Below are 13101 nucleotides of genomic sequence, written 5' to 3' on the forward strand. Positions count from 1 at the left end.
GTAATACCAACATGTTTGAAGCAGTCCCTGTGCCCAAGAACACTAAGGTAACCTGCCTAAATGACTACTGACCCGTAGCACTCACGTCTGTAGCCATGAAGTGCTTTGAAAGGCTGATCTTGGCTCACATCAACACCATTATCCTAGAAACCCTAGACCCCTCCAGTTTGCATACTGCCCTAACAGATCCACAGATGATGCAATCTCTATTGTACTCCACACTGCCCTTTCCCACCTGGACAAAAGGAACACCTATCTGAGAATGCTATTCATTGACTACAGCTCAGCGTTCAACACCATAGTGCCCTCAAAGTTAATCAAAAAGTCTGGGACAACACCTCCCTCTGCAACTGGATCCTGGACTTCCTGACGGACCGCCGCCAGGTGGTAAGGGTCGGTAAAAACACATTTGCCACGCTGATCCTCAACACAGGGGCCCCTCAGGGGTAGGTGCTCAGTCCCCTCCTGTACTCCCTGTTCACTCATGACTGCACAGCCAGACGAGACTCCAATAGCATTAAGATTGCCAATGACACAAACGTGGTAGGCCTGATCACCGACAACGACGAGACAGCCTATAGGGAGAAGGTCAGAGACCTGTCCGTGTGGTGCCAGGACAACAACCTCTCCTTCAACGTGATCAAGACAAAGGAGATGATTGTGGACTACAGGAAAAAGAGGACCGAGCATGCCCCCATTCTCATCAATGGGGCTTTAGTGGGGCAGGTTGAGAGCTTCAAGTTCCTTGGTGTCCACATCACCAACAAACTAACATGTTCCAAGTCGACCAAGACAGGGGCACGACAAAACCTATTCCCCCTCAGGAGATTTGGCATGGGTCCTCAGATCCTCAAAAGGTTCTACAGGTGCACCATCGAGAGCATCCTGACTGGTTGTGTCACTGCCTGGTATGGCAACTGCTCGGCCTCCGACGGCAAGGCACTACAGAGGCTAGTGCGTACGGCCCAGTACATCACTGGGGCAAAGTTTCCTGCCATCCTGGACAGTGACACACACATATATATATATATATATATACAGTGGGGCAAAAGAGTATTTAGTCAGCTACCAATTGTGCAATTTCTCCCACTTAAAAAGATGAGAGAGGCCTGTAACTTTCATCATAGGTACACTTCAACTATGACAGACAACATGAGGGGAAAAACCCAGAAAATCACATTGTAGGATTTTTTATGAATTTATTTGCAAATTATGGTGGAAAATAAGCATTTGGTCACCTACAAACAAGCAAGATTTCTGGCTCTCACAGACCTGTAACGTCTTCTTTAAGAGGCTCCTCAGTTCTCCACTTGTTACCTGTATTAATGGCACCTGTTTGAACTTGTTATCAGTATAAAAGACACCTGTCCACAACCTCAAACAGTCACACTCCAAACTCCACTATGGCCAAGACTAAAGAGCTGTCAAAGGACACCAGAAACTAAATTGTAGACCTGCACCAGGCTGGTAAGACTGAATCTGCAATAGGTAAGCAGCTTGGTTTGAAGAAATCAACTGTGGGAGTAATTATAGGAAATGGAAGACATACAAGACCACTGATAATCTCCCTCGATCTGGGGCTATACGCAAGATCTCACCCCGTGGGGTCAAAATGATCACAAGAATGGTGAGCAAAAATCATAGAACCACACGGGGGGACCTAGTGAATGACCTGCAGAGAGCTGGGACCAAAGTAACAAAGCCTACCATCAGTAACACACTACGCCGCCAGGGACTCAAATCCTGCAGTGCCAGACTGTGTCCCCCTGCTTAAGCCAGTACATGTCCAGGCCCGTCTGAAGTTTGCTAGAGAGCATTTGGATGATCCAGAAAAAGATTGGGAGAATGTCATATGGTCAGATGAAACCAAAATAGAACATTCTGGTAAAAACTCAACTCGTCGTGTTTGGAGGACAAAGAATGCTGAGTTGCATCCAAAGAACACCATACCTACTGTGAAGCATGGGGGTGGAAACATCATGCTTTGGGGCTGTTTTTCTGCAAAGGGACCAGGACGACTGATCCGTGTAAAGGAAAGAATGAATGGGGCCATGTATCGTGAGATTTTGAGTGAAAACCTTCCATCAGCCTAGGGCATTGAAGATGAAACGTGGCTGGGTCTTTCAGCATGACAATGATCCCAATCACACCACCCGGGCAACGAAGGAGTGGCTTCGTAAGAAGCATTTCAAGGTCCTGGAGCCAGTCTCCAGATCTCAACCCCATAGAAAATCTTTGGAGGGAGTTGAAAGTCTGTGTTGCCCAGCAACAGCCCCAAAACATCACTGCTCTAGAGGAGATCTGTATGGAGGAATGGGCCAAAATACCAGCAACAGTGTGTGAAAACCTTGTGAAGACTTACAGAAAACGTTTGACCTCTGTCATTGCCAACAAAGGATATATAACAAAGTATTGAGATAAACTTTTGTTTTTGACCAAATACTTATTTTCCACCATAATTTGCAAATACATTCATTAAAAATCCTACAATGTGATTTTCTGGATTTCTTTTTCTCATTTTGTCTGTCATAGTTGAAGTGTACCTATGATGAAAATTACAGGCCTCTCATCTTTTTAAGTGGAGCCAGTTTGAGCTGTTCTGTGACAGGAGTAGTACACAGCGTTGTACGAGATCTTCAGTTTCTTGGCAATTTCTCGCATGGAATACCTTCATGTCTCAGAACAAGAATAGACTGACGAGTTTCAGGAGAAAGTTATTTGTTTCTGGCCATTTTGAACCTGTAATCGAACCCACAAATGCTGATGCTCTTGTCTAAAGAAGGCCAGTTTTATTACTTATTTAATCAGCACCACAGTTTTCAGCTGTGCTAACATAATTGCAAAAGGGTTTTCTATTGATCAATGAGCCTTTTAAAATTATCAACTTGGATTAGCTAACACAACGTGCAATTGGGACACAGGAGTTATGTTTTCTGATAATGGGCGTCTACGCCTATGTAGATATTCCATTAAAAATCAGCCGTTTCCATCTACAATAGTCATTTACAACATTAACAATGTCTACACTCAATTCGATGTTATTTTAATGGACAAAAAATAAGATTTTCTTTCAAAAACAAGGACATTTCTAAGTGACACCAAACTTTTGAACGGTAGTGTATATTATTATTTTTTAAAACCACATTGTTGTTTCGCGGCTTGTATTTATGCATTTCGCTGTTGTATTCGGCGCGTGTGACTAATACAATTTGATTTTAGCTCTTTGTGGGGGAAGAGGTGTGACAGACCGGCCTGTCTCATCTCGTGCTTTTGGGCTTGGGAGTATTTTCCTCTGTGCCCAGCCTAACGGGAGGCAGGAGCCAGAGGACGGGTAGTGATGAGTGTGGAGATGAGGGTACATCTGCCTGCAAGACAGATGGATGAGTCCACACTGTCAAGATGCTGATCGGTTTCACACAGATATCATTAACTGACTGCTATTTATCCAGTTAGCCTGTTTAGACTGACAAATGAAAGGACCCTGCTAGAGATGGCATGCTTACAATCTGCACCAGGGTGAGGCCCCATTTACTGTAACCACAGCCCAGACCTGGAGACATGGGACCATTGATAACCACCTGTCTGGCTGACTGAATGCACAAATATAGATTTTATCTCCTCCACTCGACATTTGCAAATCCCATTGTTATGACTGACTTAAGATGACTGTTTTAAGGTATTTTCAGCCCTAAATATTAAAACAGACAGCGATGTTTTACTGTTCTATTTTCCAACTCCTTTCACCTCCCCTTACTCCTCTCTCTATTCACACTTGTTCTGTTTATTTTTTCTCAACCTTTGTACTGAAACACCTTATTATAACACACATACTGCACTGTACACGCATGCAGACACATACAGCGTACCTGGATGGTGGTCATCCCCATGTCCAGTCCCACGAGTATGCACCCGTCCTGTAGCTGAGCTATCTGGGGGTCCTCCACCTTCAGGAAGTCCCACACCAGCCCAGTGATGTCCATCTGCCAATCACTGCCCAGCATGAAGGTCAGCTGACCACGGGGGTCGGCAGCTTCGGCCACGAAGTGTGTCAACACTCGAACCATGGCATTCTGGTACTGTAACGTGCAGCTCCTTCCTCTCCGGTCTTCATCATCCTCATCATCACTGTCCAGTGCAGACCTGCCATTACAAACAAAGCCAGTCATTTAACATGAGAAACTAACCCCAACACTGGACAAGTCTAACATGAACATCTCTAACACCCACCCACTGATAGCAAATTCTGTTCAGGACGCTATAGGCAACCAATCATCTTCTCAAAGAAGGAAGTGTGTCTCAATGAGAATATTTATTGCAGTGTGAAAACAAGGCTTACAAGGTTACACTGTTGCTTTTGTAAAGTTATTTTTAAACAAATAACTATGTCATACATACACAGCACACCTTTAGTAAGATAAATATCAGTGTTTGCTTTGTAGAAGTAATTCTGCCACAGCAGCACTGGTGTCACAAGCAGTGGGACAGGACAGGCGTGCCTCTGATAAACACCAGTGCTTTGTCAACAGTGTGCTAATCACAGCACTGCAAAAAGTTCCATCTAAGCAAGCCTAAATATCTTATATTGAGTTATCATTTTTTAAATCTTACCAAAATAAGCAAATCATTTTGCTTATTTTAATCTTAAATGGAAACTCCAACAATGTTAAACCTAATTTTCTTGATCTCCAGCACAATACCAGTGTCTACATTTGTGAAAACAGCATATTTCTACGTTTTGTAAAACAAATGAAAAAATGATTCAAAGTTCAACCCGATCTTCAAAAGTTAAAACAGTGATTTTCAAACACCGGGATTCGCGGTGACGTGGGGAACAAAAAATATTATTCTCACTCTGGCTAGAAACTCGTTGCAGGTTTTTCAAAATCACAGTTTTTCTTACTTTTAATCCTAACCTGTGAGCATTTTGTAGGACCTTATCTTTCTAACCACAGATCATAGGAATGTGCCGTTTCCATATACAGGGTTGTGAAAATGTATTTTCCTCCTTTCAAATGGTCTCTACTTTTGCATATTTTTTATATTATCAGAGCTTCAACCAAAACCTAATATTAGATAAAGGGAACCTGAGTGAACAAATAACACAACAATGACATACTTATTTCATTTATTTCATAATCAAAGTTATGCAACACCCAATGCCCCTGTGTGAAAAAGTAATTGCCCCCTTACACTCAATAACTGGTTATGCCACCTTTCGCAGCAATAACTCCAAACAAGGGCTTCCAGTAGTTGTTGATCAGTCTCTCACATCGCTGTGCAGGAATATTGGACCACTCTTCCATGCAGAACTGCTTTAACTCAGCGACATTTGTGGGTTTTCAAGCATGAACTGTCACAACATCTCAATTAGGTCTGGACTTTGACTAGGCCATTCCAAAACTCAAAATGTGTTGCTTTTTAGCCATATTCACGTAGACTTGATTGTACAGTGCAGAATTCATGGTTCCTTCTATTGAGACAAGTTGTCCAGTTCCTGAGAAAGCAAAGCATCCCCAAACCATCACACAACCACCACCACACGTTCTTACTGTGGAATGCAGTGTTTGGTTTGCGCCAGGCATAATGGGACCCATGTCATCCAAAAAGAAGGTCAGGTCATCCATCTGTGAGCTGAAGATGAAGCTCAGCTGGGTCATGCAGCAAGACAATGATCCAAAACACACAATCAGGTCTACATGAAAATGGTTTAAAAGCCATTTTTTAAATATATTTGACCTTAAATTGTTAAAGTGAATTATCACTTATGTAAGTTTTGGTTTAGATTACATAAGATATTAAGGCTTTCTTTGATTTCATTTTTTTGCAGAGGGCCTCACCTATCCTGCTGCCTCATCACCTCACATCTGGCAATAAACACACACACCTACAAGGTTTGATATCATAATGGGAGAGAAAAGAGTGAAAGTTAATCTCTTGAAATGTAATTCTTGTGATTATCCTCTCTCATTGTATTTTTTCCTGTCCGACACCGTTAATAGGTATCCCTCGATGTGTGGCAGAATGGGGTCTGGCAATGAAGAGTGAAGACGCTAGCTAAGCTGGTTAGAGATCAGCCTTAAGGCTCAGCATTTCCACTGACAAGATAAGAAGGATTTCAGAACGAGGGTTATTTTGACAAGTACTCACAGCAATTAATTAGTCCTCAGTAAAACATAATACAACAAGTAAAGTGAATAAAGAATTGAAAATGCCTGTCTGCGTTTATTACACTGCGGTGGGACATTTCCAACTTAACTGTAATATGGAATATGCCTCAAGGTGTCGATTCAGCAGATACCAGATTACATTTGGACCTGGCAAAATGTGGAAGCTATACCATCCACTAGGGGCAACATGAGTGCTTTTTACCATCTAGTAGGTTTGCCATCTAGTAGGTTTTGCTAGGGTGTTGTGGATGGGCGTTTAAGCCGCTGACTGGTTCCGAGGGTCACGTGCAAGGCACTCATTTTAGTTTTTTGGTTTAAAGCCTTTCCCAAAACCTTAACCCTTAACCACTCAGAATGAATGCCTAAACTTAAGTTTAACCCCATCAATAACCTTAACCCTAAACTTAACCATTCGAAATTCATGCCTAAACGTAAGTTTTTGTTTAACTTTAGCTGAGTTTGGCTGACAGCTAAGATATGCCACTAAGGCGTAATTAGAACGTCTAGCCATGGCATAATTCTATGACAACTAATATACAGCACCACATGGCGTAATTCTGTTGCTGCAGTTACGCCACGGGTTGGCGTTTTATTTGGAGATTGGGTTGGGGTTTAGCTGATCTAGTTTACAAATACTGTAGTGAGGGTCTTCCCTTGACATGTCCTTTACAGCAGAGCTCCCAGCTCCTATAGGCCAGGGTATGGATAGTGGACAGGTACAGTCCAGGGGGATTATTCCAAGTATGGCTAGAGGTAGAGGATGTGATTGGGGCAGAGTGAGAGAATGTGATTGGGAAAGAGTGAGGGCATGTGATTGGAAACCGAGTGAGAGCATGTGATTGGGGCAGAGTGAGAGAATGTGAAATGGCAGAGTGAGTGCATGTGATTGGGGCAGAGAGAGCAAATGTGTTTGGGACAGAATGAGCAGAGGTCCTGTGTGCATTATGTGTGCATTATCAGTTGATGGCTCCCAATCCCTATTGCTAGTATTTAACTCCTGATATAAATCTAATCTGCAGGAAGGCACGGTGCAGCGATCTGCAATCTAATCTGAGATTAAAGGCCCAGTGCAGTCAAAAACATGATTTCCTGGGTTTTATATACATTTCCACACTATGTGGTTGTAATGATACTGTGAAATTGTGAAATTTATGATAATGCCCTTTTAGTGTAAGAGTTGGTTGAGAAGACTGCCATACATTTCACCCTATTTTTGTGGGATGGAGTTTTGGCATTCCACGGGGACATCACCATGCGGTAAATTAATATAATAGACCAATAAGAAGAGTCCAAACTTCTCTGCCAATAACAGCAAATATTCAGTTTTCCCCTCCCCACTCAGACCACTCCCAGACAGTCCTAGCAAAAATCTTGCTTGATAAATTGCCCATTGCTGAAAAGCTATTTTGTTTATTTTTGACCATTTTAATTGAAAACAATCACTATAACCAAGTCTCCATTCAACCTTTTTATGCCAGTAAAGTACATGTTGGATAAAAAATGTCACGGCAGGCCTGATGGAAACAGCACATTTTTTGGTAAAATTTTGAAACGTCGAACAAATAAAATACACGAGACAAGGTGGGATATTTCTGTGTTGGTAAAATTCATTATGGGAGAAATGGCGGTATATTGGCAAATGTATAAAAAAAACAGAAATATCACATTTATATAAGTATTCAGACCCTTTACTCAGTACTTTATTGAAGCACCTTTGGCAGCGATTACAGCCTCGAGTCTTCTTGGGTACGATGCGACAAGCTTGGCACATCTGTATTTGGGGAGTTTCTCACAATCTTCTCTGCAGATCCTCTCAAGCTCTGTCAGGTTGGATGGGGAGCTTCGCTGCACAGCTATTTTCAGGTCTCTCCAGAGATGTTCAATCGGGTTCAAGTCCGGGGCTCTGGCTTGGCCACTCAAGAACATTTGGAGACTTGTCCCGAAGCCACTCCTGCATTGTCTTGGCTGTGTGCTTAGGGTTGCTGTCCTATTGGAAGGTGTGAACCTTTGTCCCAGTCCGAGGTCCTGAGCACTCTGTAGCAGGTTTTCATCAAGGATCTCTCTGTACCAGTGTTTCCTCTGTGTTCATTTAAGTGTTGCGCTACACCACGACAGAATCATTCCCACCACACCAAAAGAAACATAGTTTCAATAAAGTTCTGTAAAGCACATTTACCTTTCTTGGTAAATAGATAATCTCAAGAAAGTGACCAGTGTTCGATACAGACCCTCTGCGGCACGAAACACAATTCACTTGAATCACTTCAGAATGCACCTGCGCGAGAAACGGTACACCAGGAACCAGTGCCCGAGTGACCAGTGGGTAATACATAAACTCTGCGGTGTAAAACACAATTCACGTCAATCACCTCAGAATGCTCCTGTGTGAGAAACTGCAAGAAAGGTATGTTAGCTTGTTTGTTTGACTAACGTTAGCTAGCCAACTAGTCGAAGACACTTGGACCTTTTATCTATATTTTCAGTGGAAAAACTCCCCCATAAAGAAAATTTCAATTAAAAACAGGTTCAGCCCCTGCTTTGACCGTGATCTGGCAGAATTACTTCACCTCAAGAATTTCATTTGGCGAAACGCTCGGCACATACACTCAGGCTGACTGGCTCTCGTTCAGGCAAATGAGAAATAAGTGCACTTAGGCTATCCGGAAGGCCAAAGTTAGATACTTTAAGGAGCATTTCTCTCTCTATGGGGCAAACCCCAAGAAGTTATGGAAAACGGTTAAAAACCTAGAGAATAAACCCTCCTCCTCACAGCTGCCCATGTCCCTTAAAGTTGATGATGTGGTTGTTACTGAAAAGAAGCACATGGCTGAGTTTTTTAAATCACCACTTCATTAAGTCGGGATTCCTATTTGACTCAGCCATGCCTTCTTGCCCATCCATCATTTCCTCATCTCCCACCCCATTCTAATGCGACTAGCCCTGATGCTCCTCCCTCTGTTCCCCCTGCCCCGCTACAAAGTTTCTTCCTGCAGGCAGTCACTGAGTCCGAGGTGCTAAAGGAGCTCCTTAAACTTGACCCCAAAAAAACATCTGGGTCAGATGGTTTGGACCCTGTCTTCTTTAAGGTTGCAGCCCCTATCATCACCAAGCCTATCTCTGACCTCTTTAACCTCTCTACTCTCTGGGAAGGTTCCCCTTGCTTGGAGGGCCGCCATGGTGCATCCTTTATTTAAAAGGGGGAGATCAAGCTGATCCTGACTGTTATAGGCCAATTTCTATGTTGCCCTGTTTATAGAAAGTGTCGGAAAAACCTGTCAATAATCAACTCACTGGCTTTATTGATGTCTATAGTATTCTCCCTGGTATGAAATCTGTTTTTCTGCTCAGGTTATGGATATGTCACTGCAACCTTAAAGGTCCTAAATGATGTCACAATTGTCCTTGATTCTAAGCAATGTTGTGCTGTTATTTTTATTGACTTGGCCAAAGCTTTTGATACGGTAGACCATCCCATTCTTGTGGGCCGGCTAAGGAGTATTGGTGTCTCTGAGGGTTCTTTGGCCTGATTGGCTAACTACCTCTCTCAAAGAGTGCAGTGTATAAAGTCAGAACATCTGCTGTCTCAGCCACTTCCTGTCACCAAGAGAGTACCCCAAAGCTCAATCCTAGGACCCTCCCGGATGTTGTGTTAAACGCTCTACAACAAAGCTTTCTTAGTGTACAACAAGCTTTCTCCTCCCTTAACCTTATTTCGGAACATCACGAAAACAGAGGTGATGTGGTTTGGTAAGAAGAATGCCCCTCTCCCCACCGGTGTGATTACTACCTCTGAGGATTTTGAGCTTGAGGTAGTCACTCATCACTGTATACCCGTCGCAAGACCCACTGGTTGATGCTTATTTATGAAACCCTTTTAAGCCTCACTCTCCCCTATCTGAGATAGCTACTGCAGCCCTCATCCTCCACATACAAATCAAATCAAATGTATTTATATAGCCCTCCGTACATCAGCTGATATCTCAAAGTGCTGTACAGAAACCCAGCCTAAAACCCCAAACAGCAAGCAATGCAGGTGTTGAAGCACTTTGGCAAGGAAAAACTCCCTAGAAAGGCCAAAACCTAGGAAGAAACCTAGAGAGGAACCAGGCTATGAGGGGTGTTCTGCCACCCGTTCTGCCATTCACAAAGGTCCCCAAAGCACACACATACCTGGGTCGCTCGTCTTTTCAGTTCGCTGCAGCTAGTGACTGAGTGTTTCTTTGGAGCTCGTTCCAAACTGGACAGTTTTATCTCCATCTCTTCATTCAAAGACTCAATCATGGACACTTTTACTGACAGTTATGGCTGCTTCGCGTGATGTATTGTTGTCTCTACCTTGTTGCCCTTTGTGATGTTGACTATGCCCAATAATGTTTGTACCATGTTTTGTGCTGCTACCATTTGTTCTGCTGCCATGTTGTGTTGCTACCATGTTGTTGTCATGTTGTGTTGCTACCATGCTGTGTTGTCATGTGTTTCTGCTATGCTATGTTGTTGTTTAAGGTCTCTCTTTATGCAGGGTTGTGGTGTCATATATATATATATACATATATATATATATATATATATATATATATATATATATATATATATATATATATATATTTATTTATCCCAACCCCCATCCCCACCACAGGAGGCCTTTTACCTTTTGGTCAATAAAGGTTAAATTAATTAATTAATTAAATAAACTAGTTAACTACATAAGCTAGCTATAACCTAAAAAAATAGCTATCCAATATCCTTGAGTATGTTGATGATAGGAACATGGTTAACTAATGTTACTAGTCTAGCAAGTTCGCTAGTTACTTAGTTTGGAACTGTATCAAGTGCAAGCAAGATAGCTCCATTTATCGGTCTTCGATTTTTTTTTTTTCTCAGAATAGTTTATTGAAATATTTCCAGCCACAGCAGCGAACAAGAAAGGGAGAGCAGTGACAAGAGTGTCAGGTAATGTTAACTTAGCTAGCTAGTGTCAAATCAGCCTGAATGAAATTAAACTTTCATTCGTTAGTTAACTCTTTAAAAGCTTAAGCTATCGGTTTTATAACAAGTGTGATCGATGCTTGGCTCCTGTTTGAAAAGCAAAAATAATCTTGCTCTTTTGTCCATAATAATCTTATTATGTAGGCTATACCCACACTGTATATGCTAGAGCACATGTGCCAATACCAGAGTGGGCACTTACGCTATATAACGCAAACATTTTTGTGACAAAACCATCAGTAGAATTCATTTGCACATTGGAATTTAACCGCAAAAGTTATTTTTATGTGCACTATGTCATCATGCACAGCCTATTATCCACAAGTTAATTTGATGAAAAAAGATCTCTGGTGGAAAAATATGCATATTGTTTTTATACAAATTTTGGAATATTCGCATTAAAATCGGTCGCCAATTGGGTGGAAACCTAGCTAATAACTACTTACTTGTTTCCCAGAATGATTTGATATTGAGATTAAAAACGACTGCATTGGACCTTTAATCTAACAGGTAAATCCAACTCGGGGAACAACCTACATCTGAAAGACATTTCTCTCTCTCCTTTATTCACTCTCATTCCCAGATTGAGCTTCGGAAGAAATGTTTTTATCATGCTGATTTTCCACTGCCCCGTGGACTCTGTTAGGTAATTGTTTTGGCATATTGCTGCATGTTGTTTTTCTATTACAAAGACCTAATGAAGGTCATTTGAGGAGAAATGGACAGAACTGCAGCTGCATTTTCTCTTCCAAGAAAATCTATAGCTTTTATGGTCTACATTTCTGAACAGCATTCAAGTGCGGGTGCACAATGTAATGTCAAAGGAGGCCAGTTAGTGTCATTGTTTTGGCAAGATCAGCACTTTTTTTCCCACACAAGCGCTTACAGTGGGAAGATAATGTATGTGGCAGCAAAACAGCCCCAAACCATGATGCTCCCTCCACCACACTTTACAGTTGGGATGAGGCTTTGATGTTGGTGTGCTGTGCCTTTTTTCTCCACACATAGTGTTGTGTGTTCCTTCCAAACAACACAACTTTAGTTTCATCTGTCCTCAGAATATTTTGCCAGTAGATCTGTGGAACATCCAGGTGCTCTTTTGCGACTTCAGATGTACAGCATTGGTTTTTTTGGACAGCACATTGTGTCCTCCCATGAACACCATTCTTGTTTAGTGTTTTACGTATTGTAGACCCGTCAACAGAGATGTTAGCATCTTTCGGAGATTTAGCTGACACTCTAGGATTCTTCTTAACCTCATTGAGCATTCTGCGCTGTGCTTTTGCAGTCATCTTTAGTGGACAGCCACTCCTAGGGAGAGTAGCAAAAGCGCTGAAATTTCTGCATTTATAGACAATTTGTCTTACCGTGGACGGACTTTTAGAGATAATTTTGTAACCCTTACCAGCTTTATGCAAGGCAACAATTCTTAATCTTTGGTCTTCTGAGATCTCTTTTGTTCGAAGCATAGTACACGTCAGGCAATGCTTCTTGTGAATAGCAAACTCAAATTTTGTGACTGTTTTTTATGGGGCAAGGCAGCTCTAACCAAAATCTCCAGTCTCGTCTTATTGATTCAACTCCAGGTTAGTTGACTCCTGACTCCAATTAGCGTTTGGAGAAGTCATTAGCCTAGGGGTTCACATAATTTTTCCAACCTACACTGTGAATATTTAAATTACGTATTTAATATAGACAAGAAAAATACAATAATTTGTGTGTTATTAGTTTACGTTTGTCTATTGTTGTGACTTAGATGAAGATCAGATCAAATTTTTGCAGAAACCCAGATAATTCCAAAGGGTTCACATATTTTCTCTTGCCACTGTATATTATTAGAAACATGCAGATGTTCTAAAAACAGAACATAAGAAGCACTTCCCAAATGCAACCTGTAACAAAGGAAACAGCCATGATAAGAAAAGCATCATGACATGTTGCACATCCC

At 41.8% G+C, this 13101-nt stretch overlaps 2 protein-coding genes across 2 annotated transcripts in view; one reads left to right on the forward strand and one right to left on the reverse strand.

Moving 5' to 3' along the window:
- slc15a4 (solute carrier family 15 member 4) overlaps positions 1 to 6148 on the forward strand; it is a 62250-nt gene extending 56102 nt beyond the window's left edge. The window contains exons 9-10 of the mRNA XM_035735890.2: positions 5828 to 5891; positions 6000 to 6148. Coding sequence (XP_035591783.1) covers positions 5828 to 5874 — 47 coding nt within the window. The 3' untranslated portion in view covers positions 5875 to 5891; positions 6000 to 6148. The remainder of the gene's footprint in view (positions 1 to 5827; positions 5892 to 5999) is intronic.
- si:dkeyp-14d3.1 (transmembrane protein 132C) overlaps positions 1 to 13101 on the reverse strand; it is a 231085-nt gene that overhangs the window by 6172 nt on the left and 211812 nt on the right. Inside the window, exon 7 of the mRNA XM_035735887.1 lies at positions 3867 to 4140. Coding sequence (XP_035591780.1) covers positions 3867 to 4140 — 274 coding nt within the window. The remainder of the gene's footprint in view (positions 1 to 3866; positions 4141 to 13101) is intronic.

Source organism: Oncorhynchus keta, chromosome 25 (assembly GCF_023373465.1).
Source record: "Oncorhynchus keta strain PuntledgeMale-10-30-2019 chromosome 25, Oket_V2, whole genome shotgun sequence".
NCBI classification, from domain to species: domain Eukaryota; kingdom Metazoa; phylum Chordata; class Actinopteri; order Salmoniformes; family Salmonidae; genus Oncorhynchus; species Oncorhynchus keta.